At 37.1% G+C, this 26106-nt stretch overlaps 1 protein-coding gene across 1 annotated transcript in view; it reads left to right on the forward strand.

The window, feature by feature from the left end:
* The first annotated feature begins 1544 nt into the window (after window positions 1-1544).
* The window catches only part of MOB3A (MOB kinase activator 3A), a 37651-nt gene continuing 13089 nt past the window's right edge, over window positions 1545-26106 (forward strand). Inside the window, exons 1-2 of the mRNA XM_051972249.1 lie at window positions 1545-1656; window positions 23382-23904. Of these exons, the coding sequence (XP_051828209.1) occupies window positions 23484-23904 (421 nt within the window). The 5' untranslated portion in view covers window positions 1545-1656; window positions 23382-23483. The remainder of the gene's footprint in view (window positions 1657-23381; window positions 23905-26106) is intronic.

Below are 26106 nucleotides of genomic sequence, written 5' to 3' on the forward strand. Positions count from 1 at the left end.
GAGCTACACCAGAAGCCCTCTCTCCGCATCAAGTTGGTGGCTGGGCTCCCCAGAAGGAGATAAGAGAGACCTTCCATCTCTGTCTTGGTTGGAGGCAGAAGAAAGCAGAGTCAGAGGCTGAAGGACAGAACCTTTGGATTTGGAGACATCCGAAGGACTCCAAGTCTCTAAACCGGTTGTGCTCTGAGAAGAACAAACTCCAACATTTGAACTTGAACTTTAACACATGTGTGCTAGTGAGTGTACATGCTGTGTGTGCATGTGTGCATGCTTGTGCTTGCTGTGTACATGTGCACGTGCATGCTTGTGAGCCCTGTGTGCATGTATGTGTGCTTGCCTGTGTGTGCATGCTTGTGTGTTAGTGAATGTGCATACTGTGTGCGCATGCTTGTGTGCTCTGTGTGCATGCATGTGTTCTAGTGAGTGTACATGCTGTGTGTGCATGTGTGCATGCTTGTGCACATGTGCACTGCATGCTTGTGTGCCCTGTGTGCGTGCATATGTGCTAGTGAGTGTACATGCTGTGTGTGCATGCTTGTGCACACTGTGTACATGTGCACGTGCATGCTTGTGTGTTAGTGAGTGTACATGCTGTGTGTGCATGCTTGTGCGCCCTGTGAACATGTGCACGTGCATGCTTGTGCGCCCTCTGTATATGTGCACGTGCATGCTTGTGAGCCGTATGCATGTGCACGTGGATACTTGTGCATATGCATGCTTTGTGTGCACGCCTGTATGCTTGTGTGCATGTCCGTGCACCCGTGGGTGCATGCCTTGCATGAATGCATGCGTGTTTGCACATTGCATACTTGTGCTGCTTGCCTGCTCCTGTGTGCACATGCGTGCCTCTGCATGCTAGTGCGTATTCCAGGCCTGCAGAGCTGCCCCGGCTCAGACCCAGTGCCCCGGGCATCGCTCCCCCAGCTCCTGGCATCATCCATTGCTCCCATCACCCAGTTCACCGGCGCCCCTTCGCTAGGCGGAGCTATCTCCTGTGACTTTAGCCGAGAAGAAGCAGGTTCTGAAGGAAGTGACTGGGAAACAGAGGCCATAGGTTCGAATCGCTGCCCCCACCACTAACCAGTCATTTCGTTCCTTTGGACTCAGTTTCTTTATCTGTCAAATGGGTCGGACTAGGTCCAGAGCTGAGGTCAAAAGCAGTTTCCTGTCCCCATCCCCCCGCAGCTCCGCAGCTAAGGAAGCGAGAGGGCGGAGGAGGCGCAGCCTGGCACTAAATAGCTCTGTGACCTTGGGTAATTCATTCACTTCCCTTCTCTGGCCCTCAGTTTCCTCCTTTGCAGAAATGGGGGAAGGGGCGCTGGGCTGGGTGGGACTGAAAGGCCTCTAAAGATTTTTGCTAACTCTGGAAATGCGAAGGACCTGGTTTAATGTCAGGGGCCTGGTCCCTCTACCCCTCCCAGCTCGGAGTGCCGGGTGACTAAAGGGCGGGCCCTTTAAGAAGAAGTAGATCCGGTTACGGCCTCTGCGAGGGGAGGGAAGAGGAAGGGAGGGGCGGGCCACCGGACACTTCTCTCGGAGCGCTCCGCGAGGCTCGGAGAGTTCCGCGACGCAGAGTTGCCTTGGACCTGTGGCGCGCCTGCGCAGCTGGGCGGTGGTTGGTCTGCGAAGCGGAGGGGCGTCGCGAGGCTGGAGCAGGTGAGAGGGGCGAGGCCGGGGCGTGGGAGCGCGAGAGTCCTGACAGCTGGAGGGCGGGGAGGGAGGGCACGCCGGACTCCCGCCTTTGGGGAGGGGGGGCTTGTCGGGGATGGGGGTCCTCACGGCGCGCCCCGGTCACGCGAGGCCTCTCTGGGGAGAAGGGCCTCGGGAAGGGTCAGCCGGCTCCAGGGAGAGGGGGAGGGGAAATGCCCATCAATCTTGGGGCGACCTCTCCGGCTTCGAGGCCAGGCTGTGTCATCTTGGCCTCAGTTTCCCCGGCTGTAAAATGAAAGCGTTAACTCCTTACCTCAGTTTCCCCTTGTTTGTGAAAGGAAGGGGAAGGAGGTGTCGTCCCTGGAACGTGTTTTCTTTTGTTTTTTTTTTAATTGGAACTTTAGTTTTTAAAAAAATGAATTTTAATTCAAATTTAAATAACTTTTCCTTTATAAAAGCGTTTCCTTTAAAAACATCATTCTGGGAAGTCTTTACCAGACTGACTGCCCCCGCAAGGTGGTCTCAGGAACCCTTGTAAATCGTGGCTTTCCTTTCTGACCCTCAGTTTCCTCATCTGTAAAATCAAAAAGGTTGTATTATGTCATCCTCGGAGAACTAGCACATTGTCATAAACCTCGGTCTTCTCCGGATCAAATGTCAGGCTCAGCGAGTCGGGGTAACCAGTCCCTCCTTTTGGGGGCTCCCCAGAGTGGTCTTCACCTCCCCCTTCAGGAACGGGGCTGATAGTAAGAGGAGGGACACAGCCTGGGAGCCGAGGCCTTGAGAGCAGCCTCGAGGGTCTCATTGAGAGTTTTGGGGGCCTTGGGTCCAGACTGTTCCTGTTGGAGTGTTCTCTGACCTCATCTCTGCTCCTTAACCTGTGAAACACCGGGAAATGTCCCCCAGAGACTCTGAGCGTGAACTTTGTATTTTCTTGGTATTTAACAAATATGCCTTTTTAAAGCGGAAAGTTGCAGAACTTTTATTTTTAAAGTAAAAACCTTTAAGAGATTTGGCTATTGGGGTGTGGTATTTTCTGAGAAAAGGGGAAGCATCCAGTGTTTGTCCTGGTAGTGACAATTATAAGTAGTTCAGATGACAGATTAGGCCAATACTACTGTAATTTTCTCTTTTTTGGGGGGGGGGGAGGGGGCTAAGAGGGTACTAATTTTGTTCTTCCTTAGGAAAGCCCTATGCCAGAAATCCCCATGCTGGAAATCCCCACTGTGTTGGTATATTAAGCATCTTGATGTTTTTCCCCCTTTACAAAAATAATTCCCAAGTGTATTTTTAATGACCTTAATTTTCTGAATTGTGTGAAGTAACTTTCAACTTCCTTCCCTATTGGTTCAGATTAGCTAAGGTTTTTGGTTTGGGGATTTTGGTTTTTTGGGTATTAATTTGTTGAAGGGAGTTAGATATGTAAAAACTTTTAGTGTCAGATTTTTACCATTAGAATTAATATAAACTAGTCAAGTGATTACAGAGCCTCCTGAGAATGAATCTTAAAATTTTACTTTCAACTTTGACATTGAAAAAATGCTTCAGTTTCTCACTTTGTTAAAATAGGAATAATATTCAACAGCAACTTTTTCTGAGACTTAAGTATTTAAACCATATGTTTTGGGTACTTTGATGATTGTAGAAATGCTAATTTTAGTACATTTAAAGAGTGTTTTTAAATGTTTTAAAAGTAAATTTTTATTGATATCTTGTTTTTATATACTAGATTTCACCCATATCCATTTTCCTTTCCCCTCAGAGAACCATCACATAAAACAATAAACTTTTTTAAGAAAGAAAAAAAACAGCAAAATTTAGCAAAACTATTTAATAGATTGAAAAATTTGGCATTATATACCATATCCCCATCCTCTCCTCTCACTTCAGCAAAGGAATTAGGAGAGGGTGTCTACTCATGTCACTGCTTTGTGTATGTCATTTAGTGCATGTCATTTAGATTATTTTGTGGTTATTCACATTGTTGTAGTTTTTTGTGCATGGTGTGTTCCTTACTCTACTTACTTGACTTTGCATCAGTTCATGTGTTTTCATATTCCTGTATTCATATTCATCATTTCTTCTAGAAGAGTGAAATGATTTTCTAAACAATTTTACTGGTATTTTTAAAAAGTAAAATTGTTTTCTGCACTATATTATTTTAGAAATTGTATTAATAGGTAACTTTGAGGGGACTTTTTTTTTCATCATAATTGTTTTGTAAGGGTGAGGGTTAAAAAAGTTTACCAAATCTAAATTTTAAAATTTAAATTTGTGTGTATTTCTGTATAGACACACATAGACAGATATATGTGTGTGTGTATACACATATAAAACAAAACTTTTGGACCTTTAAAATTTTCGTGTGTGTGTGTGTGTGTGTTGTGTGTGTGTGTGTGTGTGAGTGTGAGAGAGAGAGAGAGAGAGAGAGAGAGAGAGAGAGAGAGACAGAGAGACAGAGAGACAGAGAGAGAGAGACAGAGAGAGAGAGAGAGAGACAGAGAGAGACAGAGAGACAGAGAGATTCTTCCTGTTTTCCTGGAATTTAGAAATTCAATTACTAAACCAGACAGAAAGTGAATCAGACAGTTGACTTAAGGGTGGATAGAATTGAAAGAAAATCTTCATTGGAAGCTCCCCAAAGCATTTTACCCTAACTTTAAGGGCTAAATAAGAATCTCTATGATAATCAATTGCCTTTTCTGATTTTACAGTACTAGATATCTTTTTGTGATTTATTTATAACTAAGCATAGATTTTTGTCTTGCTTTATTTGAGAAGTTTTCCTTGAATATTTAAAAGTATCTTGTGATTTTTCCATGGAGTTTTTGATCCTTTTCTATTGGGGTTAAAAAGCAAAGACTACTCCAGAATTATTGACAAGATAAGAACTAATCCCTCAACCCACACCCCCCAGTAATACTTCATGTTTTATGAGACCTACCTCTGATCTAATTTGTTAGGCCATTTTGAGGATAAAAATAGTTTTTAAATGTTTTCATATCAGTTTTCCACTTAGCACTTTGTCAATTAAAAGTGTCCTCTTACTGTTATCTGTTAGAATAAAGGGGATAAGAGATGTATCTTTGGGTAAATATATTAGGACAAGAACCAATGCATTAGAAGGACTAAACTTGATTTTTGACTTTGATTATAACTTATGTGATCATAGGTAAATCTTTTCTATGTTCTTCCACAATTTTTCTACTTTAATAATGGAACAAGACATAGAGTTAATAGTGGCAGATAGAATGCCAGGCCTGGGATCAGGAAACACCTGAATTAAAGTCCAGCCTCAGACACTACTACCTGTGAGACCCCAGGCAAGTCAGTTAACCCATTTGTGTCAGTTTCCTCATCTGTAAAATGAGACTGATAATAGTATCTACCTCCAAAGTTGTGAGATCAAATGAGATATTTTAAAAATATATGGTACCTAGTAGGTACTTTATAAATGTTAACTCTTATTATTATAATAATCCTTGACTTGATGTGAAGATTGTTACATTTATTATGTACATTGAGTTTTTTTCCTCCCCAGATTCTTGTTTTAAAAGGGTTTAAATCAGACTTTTGGGTTTCATTACCCCAATGGGTTAAAAAAAATTGAGCAAGTATCCCTACTGTATGAATACTTTTTAAAAATTGTATATATGCACTAGGATGACTTCTTCTGTCTCACCCAAATCAAAAATGGTTGAGGGGTGGACCTGAAGCTTTTACTCTTGAAGCCATTCTGAGAGTTAAGCCTGTTTATAGCCCTAAGGTCTGTACTGGTGGGAAAGAATTTTCCTATTGGCACCTGCATGGCTGTGGCTGTGAATACTCACCTTGCAGCTGGCTAGTAACTGCTCTGAGGGGACTCCATAAGAGGGTGCAACCTTGGGATAAAGAAGGGTGGGGTAGCTTTGTTAGATACCAGTCCCATGTTTGCATACTGAGGAAAGGTTGAGATTCAGATTCTTTTTCTACCCTCTGATTAGTTTTGCTCTTGTAACACCCCCACTATTGACTTAGAAATCTCCAGAAAAGATTATTAAATTGGGAACTGGAATGATCAGCTTTTGTCTGGTATGTGAAGAGAGCCCTGAGCCTGGAGTCAGAGAGTCTGGATTCACCTCTCACTTTTGGCTCTGACCATGGGAAAGCCACTTCACTCCTAGAACTTGATTTCACTCAAAAGTAAAATGAGAGAATCTAAGAGGATGGGTTTTGAGGCAGATCCCTTCCATCCTTCCTCTGTGAACCTATGAAAACAAAACTGATACTATAGGAGATAGAATGAGCAAGGTCATTGCTTGTAAGTGACTTCTAAGTAAAATCTTAAGGAAAAGAATGGAAGATGAGCATATCACCTTCTACTGCAACAAGAAGCCTTCTACAGGCACCAGTAAGGATACACAGGAAATGCACTGGCCAGATAAACAGAAGAAGACATAGTGTTGTAAAAATAAATAAAGGAGTACTAATACTAGAATGAACTAAGGCTAATGAAGGAAATAGAAGGGCAAAAGGTCTGGGTCTTTTAAAATCTATATTGGGAGAGAAAGAGAGATCACTGAAGGGAGAGAAAGAGGGATCACTGAAGGGACAGAAGCTTTGCTTGAGGTGGAGGGATGATGAGAATTGACAACAGATTACAGAGCTTCTCAGTTCTCCTTTTGCTTCTATTTTCATTGCCAGTGAGATAATATCTGTGAAATGATAGGCACTAAGTGCTTTTTTCCTTTCTCCTTCCTTTACTTTCCCTCACTGAACAAGAAAAAAATTCACTAACAAGGTTGATGCCAAAAAACTGTAGCAATGGTTAAGATAGCATCTAGTTCATTAATTTAGATTACTTGGCTTATATGAACTCCCTCTTAGGGTACAGAAAGAATTGGAAGATATGATTGATCTTTTTGTGGTGGCAAAGAAATGGAAATTGATGGGGGATGCCAATCAATTGGGAAATGGCTAAACAAGTTGTGTTACATGATTGTGATGAAAAACTATTATGCTATAAGAAATGATGGGCAGGATTCTTTTAGAAAAATCTGACATGACTTACATGAGCAGATACAAAGTGAAGTGAGCAGAGTCAGAACATTGTATGCAGTAATAGCAATACTATCTGATAATCTGCTATGAATGACTTAGCTATTCTCAGCAATATAGAGATCTAAGACAATTTTGAAGGATTTAGGATTGTGAATGTTGTTTACCTCCAGAAAAAAAATTGATGGAGTCTGAATACAGATCAAAACATAATACTTTTTACTTTGTGTGTGTGTATATGTGTGTATTTTGTTTTACAATATGACTAATATGGAAGTATGTTTTGCATGACTGCACATGCATAACCTATATTAAATTGACTGCCTTCTGAATGAGGTAGGAGACAAAGACATTATTTGGAGCTCACATTTTTAAAAAATGAATGTTAAAAATTGTTTTCACATGAAATTGCAAAAAGTAATAAAATATTTAATTAAAAATATATATAGTTCCTGAGCTAGTATCAGTAATAAAAAAATATTTGAAAGATCATGATAAAAAGAAAAAGCCCCACAATTTTGGAGAAAGGCAAATGGCCTAATTTTCAAGAGTTAAGTCTGTAGGCCAGTAACCTTGACTTTGATTCCTGGGAAAATTCTGGAATGGATTATCAAAGAGATGGTTAACATTTCAAAAAAGAAGTTATAAATGAGCCAATCAGACTTTTTTTTTTTTTTTTTAAGCACCTACTATGTGTCAGGTGTTTTGCTAAGTGCTGGGGAAACAATGAGCAAAAACTCACAATCTAGTGGAGGAGATAATATGCAATAAATATATACAAACAAGCTAAATGAAGGATGAAAAGGAAATGACTAAGAGGGAACACGCTAAAGTTAGGAGGGGTTGGGAAAGATTGCCTGTAAAAGATGGTATAGAGAGCCAGCATCCTTTCTTCATAATAGGATTGCTAACTTCATAGAGAAAGGGAATACTGTCATTGTAGTTTACCTAGATTTTAATAAAGTTTTTGAAAAAATGTTTCATACTACCTTTGTATGGACAATGGAAAAATAAAGATTAGCTGATACTATAATTAGGCAGCTAGGTGTTGCAGTAATAGATTAGGTGTTGGCCTTGGAATTAGAAGAGCTTGAGTTCAAATCCAGCCTCAGACAATTACTAGTTTTATAAACTTGGATAAGTCACCTAACCACCATCTGCTTCAATTTTCTCATCTGTGGTACTGTTATAGTTTTCATTATAATCTTCATTGTGAAAACTTTTTTTTCCTGGTTTTGCTTACTTTGACTATCATTTCTTACGAGTTTCAGTGTTTCTCTGAATTTCTCTTTCGTCACACACAAAAATTGCTACTTTGAATATTATGGTATTTATGGGACATTTCTTTCCAACTTTTTACCTCCTTGGAGATAATATATGCTCTGTGTAGGCATCATTATGTCATAAGATATCAACAGCTTAATGATTTTTATTGCATTTTCAAATGGTTTGCCAGAGCAAATGATACATAGGCCTTGTCACCCTGGACAAATCACATCACCTCTCAGTGTCCTAGGCAACTCTGGCAAAGCTTATCTGCTTTGATATGGGAGTTCTAGCCCAAATTTCCCCCAAAGATACTCACAGCACAAAACATGACAGTGTTCTACCAGTTTAGAGCTCTGTAGTAGATTAATGGTAGAATACTCATCTTGTTAATACCAGTATTCTTCCAGTGTTGTGTTTGTGTGACTTAGGGAACACTGTAGGTTTCGAAAAAGAAAGTAAATCAGTACATGATGGATATAAGCAGGCTCCAGCTCAATACAAGCAAAGACCTGCATAGTGAAGAGGATGTCATCAAAGAATTGATTGGGTGGAAGAGAAGATTGGGTTAATCAGAAGGTAAGGAGGAGAAATGGTTAGTCATTAGCTCATGTATTACAGTGATGTCCTTGCAGTGTTAAGAGAAAGGCCCTGAGCACTTTGTGAAGATCCCCCATGGCAGAGTTATGGCATTGTTGGAGGGATTTCATACACTGAAAAATCCACCAGTTCTTTGGAGTATTTGAGTAAACAGAAAGCTCACCATGGAACGGCTTAAGTATACAAGTATAGGTCAATGTAGGCAGCATTAGGCAAACACCATTCTAAAGAAATCACTATCCCTCTCAACAGAGCAGCATAGAGAAAGAGATTAAAGAATGATAGTAATGGGGGAGAAGACTTAATTGTTCAATAGTTTTGATGCATTTCTATTCTGACTCTTTGAAAATTGATGTGTAGTATATACATGGTAAAACTTTATCATAGTATTTATTTAAATCAAAACATTCCATTTCCTTATCAAGCTGGTCACAGAGTTCTGTGTTATGTTACTATTTTTTAGCATATATCTTTGGAGAGAAACCGCTGCTCGTATTTTATAAATTATGAAGTGCTATATAAATAAAAGTTATTATTTTGTCATAGTACATGGGAATAAGGTCCCTAAAGAATAATGAGATTGTATGCAAACTATCTGCATTTTTGTTTTTCTTCCCAGGTTATTTTTACCTTCTGAATCCAATTCTCCCTGTGCAACAAGAGAACTGTTCAGTTCTGCAAACATAGATTGTATCTAGGATATACTGCAACATGTCTAACATATATAGGACTGCTTGCCATCTAGGGAAGGGGGTAGAGGGAGGGAGGGGAAAAATCGGAACAGAAGGGAGTGCAAGAGATAATGCTGTAAAAAAATTACCCTGGCATGGATTCTGTCAATATAAAGTTATTATTAAATTAAATTAAATTAAATTTAAAAAAAAAAAAAGAATAATGAGATTGTGAAGGAATAGGAAATTGACAGGCTTGAATAATTTTTCACTTTTCTCATTTTTCCCATTTTAAAGTAAAAAATGTTAAGGGAAATTATGGGAATAAATTCAAGATAAAATTCTTTTAGAGTGAATGGAAAGTTCTAAACATGCAATCTATGAATTTGTTTAAAATATTTCAATAACTATTTCAATATCATTTTCCTATATAATCCTATGTATTTTATTTCATGTATTTTGTCATATGATTTTTATCGGTGTAAGTATTACATTGAATTAGAAGTTCCCACTATCCTTTTTTTTTTTTTTTTTTTAACTGTTTCCCCTCTTCCATGTAGAAGAAAAGTTAAGAAAATTATCTCATGGTAAATATCTTACTAGAGTGATTTCTTTACTAATTAGAAAAATAGCCATCCTTATTAATGTCTGACAGAATTGCAACTTTAAAATCTAAATATTCTAAAATATAAAAACTTTATAAATAAATTCTAGATTACTAAAGATTACAATCCCAAAGGATTAATTTTTTTCGAATAGAAAAAATGCCCATCTTTTTTCTCTTGCCATTCTCCCATGGTGCTCTGCTTCTGGTAGTCTTTCTTGACATGGCTATAGAGCATAACAGCAGTTTCTGTGACTTGAAATTTGTAATTATTTTTAGACCATTTGGAGTGAGAGTTTTTTTCCCCCTAAGCATTTGAGCCTTTGCATAAAATTTTAAAACCTAACAACTAATAGCCTAAAAACTGAAACATTTATAAATAGTTTGCAACTAACAAGAGGATACAAAGAGCATAGGCAACCGGAAGGAAAGGGATAAGTTCTGGTGTGTATCTCTGTCTTTCTGAACCTCACTTAGGGAGGGGTCAGTGTTGGTTTGTTTTGTAAAAACCATGGGAGGAATTATTTAAAGAAAAAGGGGGAAGTTTATTCATATTAGCTTTAGTTTGGTTTCTTAGCACAAGTGCCCTTCCTATCTCAAGTGGAATAGACGGGAAAATGAAGGTAATAGTATTCCTTATAATTTGTTTAGAAATTTATTTAGCATATTATTTTTCCTTGGAAAGGTATATATCTGGATATGTATACTTTTAATGCTTAATTCTTAACCCAAAGTTTTTAACAGAAAAAGAAAAAAAAAAAAGAAACACTTTGGAGTCAGTGTGACAGTTTTCTTTTTGAAACCTTGTACCCATTTATTGTGACAACTAGCCGAGTGCCAGCATAATAAAACTTTATTGCCTAAGTGATTAAGCCAAACTCCTTATTTTATAGAGGAAAATATTTAAATTTTCAGGAAAAAAAATAGCCATTGAGCAAAAGCTAACATTTCTATTCCTATTACCCCTACCCCCAAGACATCCTTCCCTCCCATAGTTTTTCAAAGGATGAGACAGCTTCCACATAAGGTAGTTGCTACATGGCAGTGAGATGAATACTTGTTTTCTTTTAGAATGATCCATTAGATATACTACACACCTCTCAGATTAGCTAAGATGACAAGGAAAGATAATGACCAATGTTGGAGGGGATGTGGGAAAACTGGGACACTGATACATTGTTGGTGGAATTGTGAATACATCCAGCTATTCTGGAGAGCAATTTGGAACTATGCTCAAAATGTTATCAAACCCTTTGACCCATCAGTGTTTCTACTGGGCTTATACCCCAAAAAAATCTTAAAGGAAGGAAAGGAACCCACATGTGCAAAAATGTTTGTATTAGCCCTCTTTGTAGTGACAAGAAACTGGAAACTGAGTGGATGCCCATCAGTTGGAGAATGGCTGAATAAATTGTGGTATATGAATGTTACAGAATATTATTGTTCTGTAAGAAATGACCAGCAGGAGGAATACGGAGACATCTGGAGAGACCTACATAAACTGATGCTGAGTGAAGTGAGCAGAATTAGGAGCTCATTATACACAGCAACAACAAAACTATATGGTGATCAATTCTCATGGACATGGCCCTCTTTGACATTGAAATGATTCAAACCAGTTCCAGTTGTTCAGTAAGGGAATCATCTACACCCAGAGAGAGAACTATGGGAGCTGAGTGTGGATCAAAGTATAGCATTTTCACTCTTTCTGTTGTTGTTTGCTTGCATTTTTGTTTTCCTTCTCAGGTTTTTTTTTTTTTTTTCCTTCCTAGATCCGATTTTTCTTGTGCAGCAAGATAACTGTATAAATACATATCTACATATTGGATTTAACATACATTTTAACATATTTAACATGTATTAGACTACTTGACATCTAGGGGAGAAACTGGGGGAAGGAGGGGAAAATCTAGAACAGAAGGTTTTGCAAGGGTCAGTATTGAAAAAATTACCCATGTTTATTTACCATGTTTTGTAAATAAAAAGCTATAATAAAAAAAGAAAAAAAAGAATGCTCCACCAAGAGTCCAGAAGTTCTTCAGAAAATTACTTCACTTAATACAAAAATTCTTCCCCTTTCTGAGGAGGGGCTCTAATAGAAGCATTGTAAATGCTAAACTTTAGATTTTTAAAAAATATACAGAGGCAGCTAGGTGGTGCAGTGGAGAGAGCACCAGCCCTGAAGTTAGGAGGACTTGAATTCAAATCTAGTCTCAGACACTTAACACTTCCTAAATGTGTGACCTTGGGCAAGTCACTTTAACCCCAGTTGCCTCAGCAAAAAAAGAAAAAAAGAAAAAATAGGGATTTCAGTGCTAGGGACAAAGCATACCTGATAATACCTGATGAGTTCCAGATATAGAAGGCAAGGAAAGAATTGCTAACGTTTGTATGAAGTGCAGGATCACACATCTTGGTAACAAGATGATCTGGTGATCCTGAGAACTAAATTCTTTTAGGTTATTTATCTTGGATAAGTCACTTGTCTTCTCTCTAATCTTTCCTCATATCTGCAATAAGCATTTGTGTCTACTTACTGAGTACTGCTAGAGAACAGGAAGAAGTAATAAAAAAGACAATTATTAGAAGTAAATAGAATTAGATGTGATATTAATATGAAATAACTATGATTTTTTGAGTTGTTCTTGTTGGTTTTGGACAATAGCTGAAAATTTGGAAGCAGGAAGTATTTGTCATTTCTTCCTGATTTTTAGACATTTTAGTCTGAACATTTCATCTTTGTTTCTTGACATTTCAAGCTTTCTGTAATCTGGTTCACATCTATCTTTTCCAACTTAGTTTCTGTTCTTCACATGTTTTACATTCTACTCAGACTGGCCTTCTAGCCATCCTTGAATTTAACATGCCATCACCTGCCTTCAGGCCATTCCTGGAATTTGCAAAATGTCTCTTTGCACCACCCTTCCCTTATGCCTGGAATGCACTGTTTCTTCACTTTTGCCTCTTGGAATCTCTAGCTTGAAGGCTCAGCTCTGGGGTTATCTCCTACTGGAAATCTTTCCTAGTCTCACATGTTCTTAAGAATAGGTTTTTCTTCTCAACTTGTCTTGTTTACTTAGCTGTGCATGTTACATCTTCTAAGTTCTATGAAAACTTCTTGAGTACTGTTTTTTTTTTTTTTTTGTCCTTAATGTCTATACCTAAAACCGAACACAGACATTATTTCCTACTCTTATACATCTTACTATCCCTTGATGTTATCCTATATTTTGTTCTTCCTTGCTCTTGTTTCTTTTGAAGTGATAATTTCCCTCACTAAGTCCAATTCTCTTCAGACATTTTTTTCTCTTCCCATGTTCTATCACTTGATAGCTTGTTCCTGAAAGTTCCTCTCCCACCTCCATTTTCCCATCTCTCCCTATCTTTTGGCTATCTTCCAAACATAGAACTGACTTTGCTACATCCTTTAAAAAATCTTATTTGACCCCCATCTCCTCAAGTTATTGTCTTATATCTCTCTTTCTTTTGACAACCAAGTTCCCATTTTTAAAGAAGCTCTTATCACTCATCTTAAATTACTCTCTCTCAGGTTACCTGTAGTCTCCTAATTGCCAAATCCATTGGTCTTTTCTCAATCTTCATCCTTCTTGTGACATTTGATATTGTTCACCGCTCTCTTCTCCTGGATACTCTCTTATCCCTAGGTTTTCATAACATCTCCCTCTTCAGGTTCTCTTAACTTGTCTCTTTGGCTGATCAGGTATATGTAACTCATCCCCAACCTCAGGCTTTTGTCCTACTCCCTCTTTTATTCTTTTTTCTGTGCCCTCTTTCTTGGCGATTTCATCAGTTTCTATGAGTTTAATGATCATCTCTATACATATATATTATACTATATGTTCATTTTTATATCCAATGAGTATTTCAAACACTTCATGTCCAAAACAAAACTCATTATCTTCTCTTCCATCTTCTCTTTACTGATCTTCCTATTTCTTTTGAGGGCACATAGTTGCTCTTCCAGTCATTTAGGTTGTAACTTCAGTTTTGTTCTCTATTTTTCATTCTCACCCTCATTATATATTCAATCATTTACCAGGTGTTGTCAGCTCTATCCCCACATCTCTTGCTTCCATTTCCATGACATACATTCTTTAAACATAGTGGTTCCCTGTTACTTCCAGGAGCAAATATAAACTCTTCTCTTTGACATTTAAGGCTCTTCACAAACCAGCTTCTCCTTATCTACTTTTGTTTAATCATATACTTTAACTTCTAAACATTTTCACTTCTGTTACTCCTTTCTGTTCTCTAGTACTACTCAGTAACTAGAACAGGTACTATTAATCTTTCTGTGTATATGAGCTAGTCAGTTCCCAAGAAGCACAATAATGACTTTGCATATCATTAAATATGTACCCAGATTAAATTAGAACCCAGTTTTGTTTAGTTACAACAATAAACTCCTTGCACATAATGCTTAGTCTATAGCTTATACACCATGATTATCAGTTTACATATCATCTCTTGAAGTGGGGATGGGGTGAGGGGAATTTAAGAGAATGTAAAAATTAATGCTATTGTTAGAGATTACAAATTAGGGTTCTAAATCATTTTTCCCCCTGAGACAATGGAGGTTAAGTGACTTGCCCAGGATCACACAACTAGGATGTGTTAAGTGTCTGAGACCAGATTTGAACTCGGGTCCTCCTAACTTCAGGTCTGGTGCTCTATCCACTGCATCAACTAACTGCCCTCAATCATTTATTTTCTAGTGCAGTTTAAGCACATTAAAATTGATTATAAGACTATAAACGATCCAGTTACTCAAATTGCCCTTTTAAGAATGTTTGCCACTCATACCACCAGAGAAAGTGGACATTCTGAGGGTCTAGTAGCAGTTTTAGTAATAGATCAGAACCTTTGGTTGGTTGAAGGAACTAGGGCTATTATAGCTGTCTTCAAATTTTTGAAGGATTGTAACGTTAAAGAGAATTTGGACTTGTCCTGCTTCAATTCAGTGTACTTCTATTAAGTATTTTCTGCTTTAACAAATATTTATTAAGTAATCTGCAAAGTACTGGACTAGGTGCTGAGGATATAAGGACTTCCTTCCACACCTCCTCTTATGTTCCCCAAAGAACAATCCTTGTCCTTAAGGAGCCTACATTCTACTAAAGATTGTGTGAAAGATCGGACTGTACTTGCGCTGAAGTTTTCCCCTGATCTTCTCAAATTGTTAATATCCTTGTGAGTTTCAAACTACCAGTAATTTATTTATTGGTATTAATGTTGGGTCTTGACCATCTTTCATACAATATTTGGGAGAATTGGAAACTAGTATGGCAGAAATTATTTAAATATATATTTAAAAATATATAACAAGTAACTGAACAATAAATATAGAAGACTAGTCCCATTCTATAAGGTCAAGAAGACCTGAAGGGACAATATTAGAAACAGATACTTGTGAAGATAAATTAAGATAATGTTTGCAAAGTTGTTAATAAATATCATTACTTGTCTAAGTGTCTATTGAGGAATTTGAACTTGGACTTTTGAGACTCCTAAATTTAACAACATGTTGACTACCCCACCTAGGTGGAAGAACAAAGTATCCTGAAGAGATTGATCTGGATGTCTAAGAAACTTATGGGATCAAGAATTTCAAGGGAATTAATGAAAAACAATGCAAATGAAGGTGGCCTAGTTGTACCAGATCTAAAACTATATTATAAAGCAGTGATCATCAAAACCATTTGATATTGGCTAAGAAATAGAGTAGTCAATCAGTGAAATAGGTTAGGTTCACAGGACAAAGTAGTAACTATAGCAATCTAGTGTTTAACAAACCCAGAGACCTCAGCTTTTGGGATAAGAACTCACTATTTGACAAAAACTTTTGGGAGAATTGGAAACTAGTATGGCAGAAATTAAGTATTGACCCACACCTAATATTGTATACCAAAATAAATTCTAAATGGTTTCATGATCTAGATATAAAGAATGATATTATAAACAAATTAGAAGAACATAGAATAATTTACCTCTCAGATCTGTGTCCAAAGAAGAACTGGAGATCATTATTGATCACAAAATAGATAATTTTGATTATATTAAATTAAAAAGGTTTTGTAAAAACAAAACTAATGCAGATAAGATTAGAAGGGAAGCAATAAATTGGGAAAACATTTTTACATTCAAAGGTTCTGATAAAGGCCTCATTTCCAAAATATATAGAAAATGGACCCTAATTTATATGAATTCAAGACATTCTCCAATTGATAAATGGTCAAAAGATATGGACAGACAATTTTCAGATGAAGAAATTGAAACTATTTCTAGTCACATGAAAAGTTGCTCTAAATCATTATTGATCAGAGAAATGCAAATTAAGACAACTCTGAGATACCACTACACACCTATTGGACTGGCTAAGATAACAGGAAATGATAATGACAAATGTTGGAGGGGATGTGGGAAAAGTGGGACACTAATACATTGTTGGTGAAACTGTGAAAGGATTCAGCCATTCTGAAGAGCAGTTTGGAACTATGCTCAAAAAGTTATGCAACTGTGCATAGCCTTTAATCCAGCAGTGTTACTACTGGGCTTATACCCCAAAGAGATATTAAAGAAGGAAAGGGACCTGTATGTATCAAAATGTTTGTGGCAGCCCTGTTTGTAGTAGCCAGAAACTGGAAATTGAATGGATGCCCATCAAATGGAGAATGGTTGGGTAAATTGTGATATATGAATGTTATGGAATATTATTGTTCTGTAAGGAATGACCTGCAGGATGATTTCAGCCCGAAGAGACTTAAATGAGCTGATGCTGAGTGAAATGAACAGAACCAGCAGATCATTATACACGGCAACAATAAGATGATACTATGATCAATTCTGATGGATGTGGCTCTCTTCAATAATGAGATGATTCAAACCAGCTCCAACTGTCCAGTGATAAAGAGAGCCATCTACACCCAGAGAGAAGACTGTGGGAACTGACTATGGTTCACAACATAGCATTTTCACTCTTTTTGTTGTTGTTTGCTTGCATTTTGCTTTGCTTTTTTTTTTCTTGTGCGGTACGATAATTGTATAAATATATATTGGATTTAACATATATTTTTACCATATTTAACATATATTGGACTACTTGCCATCTAGGGGAAGACGTGGGGGAAGGGGAAAAATTGGAACACAGGGTTTTGCAAAGGCTAATGTGGAAGAATTGTCCACTATTTTGAAAACTAAAAAACTTTAATTACAAAAAGAAAAAGAAACTTTTGGACAAGTTCAGATTTAAAAATATATAACAAGTAACTGAATAATAAATATAGAAGACTAGTCCCATTCTATAAGAATTATGTCAGGACTACTAAAGCCTCCATTGGTATCTACAGTTGTATCAGTCAAGAGCACAGGATGCAGGCCCCAGCACAGCAGGTACATCCCCACATTCCCAGGATTCACAGAATAGGCAGCTAGGGGCATGTTTTGGTCTGTTTCATTAGAGGATCTATTCAAGATCCCAGATTTACTAGAACAAGGATTCTTAACCTGGGACCTAGGAACTTGTTTAATATTTTGATAAATGTACTTCAACATAAGTGATTTCTTGTATTAATACTATGTTTTATTTTTATGCATTTAAAAGCATGATTCTTAGAGGAGATCTATTGGCTTCACCATCCTGCCAAAGACCTATACTCCAGAATACTAGATCTTTTACCCTCTTTGTATCTCAGTTTCTTTATCTATAAGAGGAAACTCAAAGGAAGGAAACAAACACTTATTAAATACCTAATACATGTCAAACACTGGTGTGCAGAAAAGCCTGAGTTTTAAGTGCTTTACAATTAATTCATTTGATTCTTAGGACAACCTTGGGAAAGTAGTTGCTATTGTCCCCATTTTACAGTTGAGGAAACCAAGGCAGACAGAAGTTAAACAATTTCCCCAAAGTACACATCTAGTAAGTTTTTGAGGCCAAATTTGAACTTGGATCTTACTCAAATACACAGTATCCCCTGAGCCACCTAGCTACATTCTGCAGGGAATATCTTCATCTTAACAGGATGGCTAGGGAAGGGTCTGGTCTTTAAGATAATGGAACACATTTCATGACTTACATCTCAATGAGTCTGTGTATTTATGTTACTTGAAAAGCAGAGCTATGCTGGAAATTGCTCTAACCAGTGAACAGATTATTAAATTTTCACTGAAATCCACAAATATCACAAATCAGGACTTGATTTATTGTTGTATTCATTGTCTAGACTTAAAAAAAGTTATATAGAAAATGTTAGTAAACTGAGGCAGTCAGGCAATTTGCCCAAAGTCTCACAGGTAGTAAGTTTCTGAAGGTGAATTTGAACTTGTGGCTTTCTGATTCCTGAGTGGCGCTGTATCCATTATGCTGCCTGTTTCTAATGTTGTCCCTTCAGGTTTTAAATCCTATGATCCATCGAATCTAATATTGTCTCCACACTATGGATAGGCATCAAAGTTGTGCCTAAGTGGAATTGAGATGGAAAATAGATAATAGGAAATAATAGTCATGGATGAAGATGGGGTATTCTTGATTTGTAGACAAAATCTAGGATGTGGGAGTCAAAAACAATTTTTTTCCTTTTCCTAATCATTCTCTATACCACTGCCAAAATAATTTTCCTAAAATGCCCCTTTAATCATGTCACTTAAGAAAGCTTTGCCTACAACAAGATTATGCTTGATCAATTCTGATGAAAGTGGCTCTCTTTAACAGTGAGGTGATTCAGACCAGTTCCAATGATCTTGTGATGAAGAGAGCCATCCACACCCAAAGAGAGGACCATGGGAAATGAATGTGGTTCACAACATAGCATTTCACTCTGTGCTGTTGTTTGTTTGCATTTTATTTTCTTTCTAATTTTTTTCTTGTTTGATTTGATTTTTCTTATGCAGCAAAATGATTGTATAGATATATATGCATATATTGGATTTAACATATATTTCTTTTTTTATAGCTTTTTATTTACAAGATATATGCATGGGTAATTTTTCAGCCTTGACAATTGCAAGACCTTTTGTTCCAACTTTTCCCCTCCCCCACCAGCCCTTCTCCCAGATGCAGGTTGACCAATACATGTTAAATATGTTGAAGTATTAGTTAAATACAATATATGTCTTCATGTCCAAACAGTTATTTTGCTGTACAAAAAAGAATCAGACTTTGAAATAGTGTACAATTAGCCTGTGAAGGAAATCTAAAATGCAGGCGGACAAAAATAGAGGGATTGGGAATTCTGTATAATGGTTCATAGTCGTCTCCCAGAGTTCTTTGCTGGGTGTAGCTGGATCAGTTCATTACTGTTCTATTGGAACTGATTTGGTTCATCTCATTGTTGAAGATGGCCACATCCATCAGAATTGATCATCTTGTTGTTGAAGTATATAATGATCTTCTGGTCCTGCTCATTTCACTCAGCATCAGTTCCTGTGAGTCTCTCCAGGTCTTTCTGAAATCATCCTGCTGGTCATTTCTTATAGAACAATAATATTCCATAACATTCATATACCACAATTTATTCAGCCATTCTCCAATTGATGGGCATCCAGTCAGTTTCCAGCTTCTTGCCACTACAAAGAGACCTGCCACAAACATTCTTGCACATACAGGTCCCTTTCCCTTCTTTAAAATCGCTTAGGGATATAAGCCCAGAAGCAACACTGCTGGATCAAAGGGTATGCACAGTTTGATAACTTTCTGATCATAGCTCCAAACTGCTCTCCAGAATGGCTGGATTCGTGCACAGTTCCACCAACAATGTATCAGTGTCCCAATTTTTCCACATCCCCTCCAACATTCCACATTATCTTTCCCTGTCATTCTAGCCAATCTGACAAGTGTGTAGTGGTATCTCAGAGTTGTCTTAATTTGCATTTCTCTGATTAATAATGACTTGGAGCATCTTTTCCTGTCGCTAGAAATATTAACATATATTTCTACCATGTTTAACATATACTGGATTACTTGCCATCTAGGGGAGGAGATAGAGGAAGGGGCGGAGAATTGGAACACAAGGTTTTGCAAGAGTTAATGCATTATCCATAAAAATTATCCATGTGTATGTTTTGAAAATAAAAATCTTTAATTTAAAAAAAAAGAATGCATATAAACATTCAATTCTCCATTTTATAACATTTGCTGTTTTGCAAAGTATGCAATAAACTTCATATTACATTTAAAAAAAGAAAAAAGAAAACTTTTCCAGTTCCTTATTGCTTAGAAAATAAAGCCCAATTTAGGGATTCAGGGACATCTATAATTTTATGCTAGCTTACATTTATCCTGCACCTAAGTGGTGCAATAGATAGAGTACTTGGCTTGGAATGAGAAAGACCAGTCTTTCTGAGTTCAAATCTAGCCTCAGGTACTAGTTATGTGCTGGTGAGCTAGTCATTGCCTCAGTTCCTCATCTGTAAAATGAGCTGGAGAAGAAAATGACAAACTACTCCAGTATCTTTGCCAAGGAAACCTCAAATGAGGGTCACAAAAAGTCAGACGTGGCTGAAATGAGTGATAACAACATTTGTTCCTTACCTCTAATTATTATCTTATTCACCATAGACTTTTCTATACCCAGAATATAGTTGTGTATTTCTTAATCAATCTGATTGCTTTGACTCAAATGTTTTAACCTTTTCCTTTTCTCCCCTTGAAAATCTGTACCCTATACTGTCAATGCCTGACAGTCATTTGAATTTAATCATAATTCCTTGTATATTTAGCCAGTTCACCTATCTATGTATCTATCTTGCCTCCCTAACTAGATTGTAAATGCCTTAAGGACAAACATTATGTCATATCTTTCATGTTGCTATGCTTATAGTAAACATTCAACCAGTTATTAAATGAATAAATAAATTTACTGAGTACAAATGTTATAATTTGGCTTTTTTTCTGGTTGCAGACTTTGAAAGGTTGGGTTTTAGTAGAATCTCTTGATCTTCTTGAAGGAAAGATACCCTGGGAGTCCATCAGCTAGTCTCCCTTCATATTCTCTTTCTTCTATATGCAAGTGAAGCAGCTTGAATACTTCTTTGTACTAAAGTGAGTCTTTGTCTAAAGCATAAACAACTGCTTAGACACAGGAAAGCCTCTGAGGCTTGTTTTATACCATTTTCTGTGCTGCTAGGATAAAGATAATTAAGGACTTGGGTACAGGATGTGGTTAAGTTATGACTTGTCTCTCACTAACCTTACATTGAAATACAGAGGAATATAGATGCTAACTATATACCTTTGCAAAAGTAAAAAAAAAAAAAAATTGTTCCTTTTTAAAAATCTTTTTTTAACGGGTCTATTGATGATGTACATTTAATCTCTTAAGTATGCTTGTTTTCTCCTGTTTGCTAGATTTTAAACCTCAAACTAGATGATAGTGATGATTGTTAGCCATTCTAATTATCGAGTTGGGCCTTGTTTTTGCCATATTTGATATCACATTTGCCATTCTTCAAGTGATATAGTACTTATGGATATAACATCCTTATTTCTCAATTTCCTCACCTTTTAAAAGAGAAAGTTGGACAAAGGGATTTTGAAGATCCCTTCTAGCTCTAAAAATCCTATGATTCATTTGGATTATTGCCTAGCTTAGCCTTTCTTCTATCCTGCTGAGAGAGAAAAAAGAAGGAGAAAGGGAGGGAGAGAGGGAAGAAGAGAGAGAGAGAGAGGTGTTAAGATGATATTGGAAGATTTTCTGAACTTGGGAGTCAGAAGATGGCTTTGACTTAAGGCTTTTACTTTCTGAGTGACACTGGGGAAATCCCTTTATCTTTCTCTGGCTCAGCTTCCTCATTTCTAAAATGAGTGGCTTGAATTAAACAATCTTTAGGTCCATGAAAATTTAAAATTCAGTCTTGCCTCTGAATTAGAACAAAATCTAAATCAGGAGGCTCCAAATTGAAGTGTACAATATTTTTCAAACTCACAAAAATAATGCCTGGATTTGATGTAGGATTTTGTTCCTTATCTTTATTTGATTTGTTTTTGTGGACAGTTAAAATGTTTTTAAGGAAAAACTGCCATCCTTGAAAGTCAGCCTTTGTTCAGATATACTAGACAAATGTGGAAGGGTGCGTGGAGGGCATGCTCATCAGATCTGCTGACTCAGAATTGGGAGGAATAATAACACACTAGGGTGATAGAGTCAGAATACTAAAAGATCTTGACAGGCTATAGAGCTTTCTTATAAGAGATAACTATATAAAGCTTTGCACTTGGGTCAAACAAATTAACTTCACAAATATAAAATAGGGGCGGCATGGAGAGACAATTCTGGAAAAATGGGAGTATCTTAATAGATTGTAAGGTGAAGAATAAGAGTCAGCAGTGTAGCTAAAAAAGATCATATGGTCTTGGACAGCATTAAGATGGGAAAAGCCTCCAGAAATAGGGCAGTGATAGCCACTCAGTTTAGAACTATTCAGTTTTGGGTGCCGGGGCTTAATGATAACTGATAAACAGCGCATCTGAAGGAAGATAACTAGGATGATGCAAGAGTCCTTGAAGAGACTAAGAATGGACGTGAGAGCTGTGTTCAAGTATTGGAAAGGCTGTCAAATGGAGATGGGACAAGGCTTATTCTATTTAAGCCCCAGAGTTGAAGTTGTCAAGGGGCAAACTGTAGAGTTAACATCAAGGAATTCCTGACAATTCTGTCAAAAGTAGGATGGAATGCCTAGACAGTGATGAGTTTCTCGTTATAAGAGATCTTCAAGCAGAGGCTACTGTAACCTTTTATGTGTGAGTTGGACTATATGATAGCTGACATTCCTTCCAACTTTGAAATTCTCTGATGAATGGAAAGGAAATTATCGCCAAGGATAAAAAAGATGAACCTCTCCACTTCTGACCAAATTCTTAGAATGTCTTTGAAAAGAAATGAAACATTAAGGCCATATTTGAAGGACCCATATTTTCCCTTCAGACCACAGTTTCAATCTACAGGTTTTCTGTTGAACAAATAGGATGTGTCACTGGGCAGCCAGGGAACTTGTACCATATTGTCTGGATTTGAAATTTCTTACTTCAAAATTGGCAACCCTCTTCATTGTGGAAGTTCAGCTAAGTTCTGTTTTGAGAGTAGAGAACTACCAGTGATCTTGTAATGAAAAGAGCCATCTACACCCAAAGAGAGGATTGTGGGAACTGAGTATGGATCACAACATAGCACTTTCACTTCTTTTGTTGTTGTTTGATTGAATTTTGTATTCTTTCTCATTTTTTCCCTTTTTGATCTGATTTTTCTTGTGCAGCAAGATAATTGTATAAATATGTATGCCTACATTGGATTTGCATATATTTTACCATGTTTAACATATATTGGATTACTTGCCATCTAGGGCAGAGGATGGGGGAAGGGGGAGAAATTGGAACAAAAGGTTTTGCAAGGGTCAATGTTGAAAAATTATCCATCTATGTGTTTTGAAACTAAAAAGCTTCAATAAAAAAATTAATAAAAGGGAGTAAAGAACTAATGTCAAGGGAGAGATCCCTTCTAACTTCTAACCTATAATGCTTTTTAAATTTTGTATTACAGATCTCAAAAAAGTCCAGGAGTTCCTCTTTTAAGTCAACAGGAATTGTTTTTTTCTTTGAAGAATTGTAAAGAGACAACAAAGTCACAGCAGAAGGGGGAAAAATGTCCAACCCCTTCTTAAAGCAGGTTTTCAATAAGGACAAAACTTTTCGGCCTAAGCGCAAATTTGAGCCAGGAACACAAAGATTTGAACTTCACAAGAAGGCTCAAGCTTCCCTGAATGCAGGGCTAGATCTGAAGTTAGCTGTTCAGTTGCCTTCTGATGAGGAATTAAATGATTGGGTGGCTGTGCATGTGGTAGACTTCTTCAATCGCATCAATCTCATTTATGGAACCATCAGTGATAACTGCACTGAACAGTCATGTCCCGTGATGTCTGGGGGTCCTAAGTATGAATATCGATGGCAAGATGAACAGAAATACCGGAAGCCGACTGCTCTCTCTGCACCCAAGTATATGAACCTTTTGATGGACTGGATTGAGGTTCAGATCAATAATGAAGATATCTTCCCTACCAATGTCGGTGAGTTGTGGCCATGGGGCTCCTATCTAAGAAATAAGAAACAAGGAAAAGGTCTCCTACCTTCTCCTTTCCATTTTCTACGCTTGCTAGAATTGACAGTCCTGTCTGTCCAAGGCACTTATTTCCAGGCCTGTAGAGTACTGAGTTCCTGTGCCATTAAAACTTGAGTCTGGGCCCCCTGTGAATCAGTTCATTTCAGGGTTCAGCTGCTACAGAAGCTGGTGCTTCTCTTAGAGAAGTTAGAAAGAACATGTAGAGAAGTGCCTGGAGCCAAAGTAGAGTTGCAGCAGGGGAACCAAGAAAAGGAGTACCCCGGAGTACAGAACAATATTGATCTCTGATTGTCTCTGTTTTTCTATTTTTTAATAAGTTTGTGCTGTAGTAGTTCAGTAGGGATTCCTTGTTAAAGTAATCCAGTTACTTTGGGACTAGTCACCCTTAACATGAACCATTCTCTATGAGTCATAGAAATTTCAAGCAGCGAAGTCCTATATCCACTTGGCAATTGCTAACACCATTCCCATTATTCTTCCCCCCAGTTAAATCATAACTTAAAATAAAATGTAAAATATAACTGGAGGGCTAAGTCAAATCTCCCTTTCCTTTCACACCTAGATCCCTGCCTCCATTTTCTCATTTCAGGGAAATAAAATATAGTTTCATTATCAAAAAGACTCATGCTCCTTACTTAGCTTCTTTGAGTGAGATTCACCAACAATTAAAATTTTCTTATTATCGCCTGCTGATGTGTTGAGCCGTAGGCACAGTGTGCTAGCAAAAGCCTTGGAGTTCAACGCCTTGTGGTGTTACCTTGATCTTTTCTTCTGGGTCTCAGTTTTCTCATCTGTAAAAGTTTACAATTGGCGTCCACTCACATTGGTGGTTTGTTTAGTTAAATCTCAGAAGAACTAAGAGTGGCAAAGCAATTATACACTGTGGTAATGGTGATGGCAGTGTTGAGAGCTGGGCTCTGCTGTTGGATGGCAGCTTGCTTTATTGTTGTTGTTCTACTACAATCCATGTTTTATCTGCCATTTCTTGACCTCTTATTTGTTTGTCCATGTTGTGAGGAATTACATTAGGTCTCTACTTTTTAGAAGTCTCAAGGGTTTTAGGTTCTTCTATAGTTCCATTAAAAATTTTAAAAATATAATCATTAACTGTACTTCATGATCATTTCCTTTGTAGTATTACATATTTTATCTTATGCCTTTAAAAACATTACTTTGGAAAGGCTTCACCAACTCAACTGCCTGAATTATTAAGCACTTAGCACAGTACCTGATTCAAAGTAGGTACTAAATATATGTTAGCTATTATTAGTCTTATGTGTATGTCTTTGCTTTTTAAAAACAACTTTGTATCAACATCTTTTGTTGCATTTCCTAATATATCTGTTCCTTATAACATTATAAAAGAGTAAATAAAACAATTAAGCAAAACTAACCAATACATTTTATGCAATTCCACATACATGTTTCCCCACTTTCTCAAAGAACAAGGTTGTTCTTCCTTGAATTTCTCTTTATAATCATTATAATTTCTTTTTTTGTGTGTGATTTTCTTTGTTTTTTTTTTAATTTAATTTTATTTAATAATAACTTTATATTGACAGAATCCAGTATAATCATTATAATTTCAAGGCAATCAGTTTTATTTTGTTGTTCTTTCCATTTACAATGTTGTAGTCAAGGGTTTATCAAAGACTAAGTAATGTTGTTTGCCTATTTAATCTATTTCACTAATTTCCTTTTCTTTTTTTTTTTTCAACCAGTACCAAATAATTTTAATGATTACCACCTTATAATGTAAATTGAAACTCTATCATTCTAGATCTCCCTTCTCCTGCTTTTTATTTATTTATTTTTCCTTGAGAATTGTGTGTGATTTTTAACAAATCATTTTGAACTAAAAGAAATGCAGTTCTTGCTGGTTGGCCATGAACTAATTGCTACTTCTGATATTAATCTTCATGTGGGTTGGCCTCAAGGAAAACCAGGTAACTGGAAGTCAGCTAAGAAGGGTTTGTTTTCTCTCCACCTTCTGAAATGTATCTGCCTTGTAACCCCTCTCATTTCAGTGTCTGCTCTGTCTAGAGTTACATGTAGTCACCTAATCAAATGAAAAATAAAGTGACTATGTGCATTCAGGCGTTGCTAAGGGACAAAGCAATGCCAGAGATACTAGATGAAGTCCAAAGGA

Source organism: Antechinus flavipes, chromosome 1 (assembly GCF_016432865.1).
Source record: "Antechinus flavipes isolate AdamAnt ecotype Samford, QLD, Australia chromosome 1, AdamAnt_v2, whole genome shotgun sequence".
Classification (NCBI taxonomy): Eukaryota; Metazoa; Chordata; class Mammalia; order Dasyuromorphia; family Dasyuridae; genus Antechinus; species Antechinus flavipes.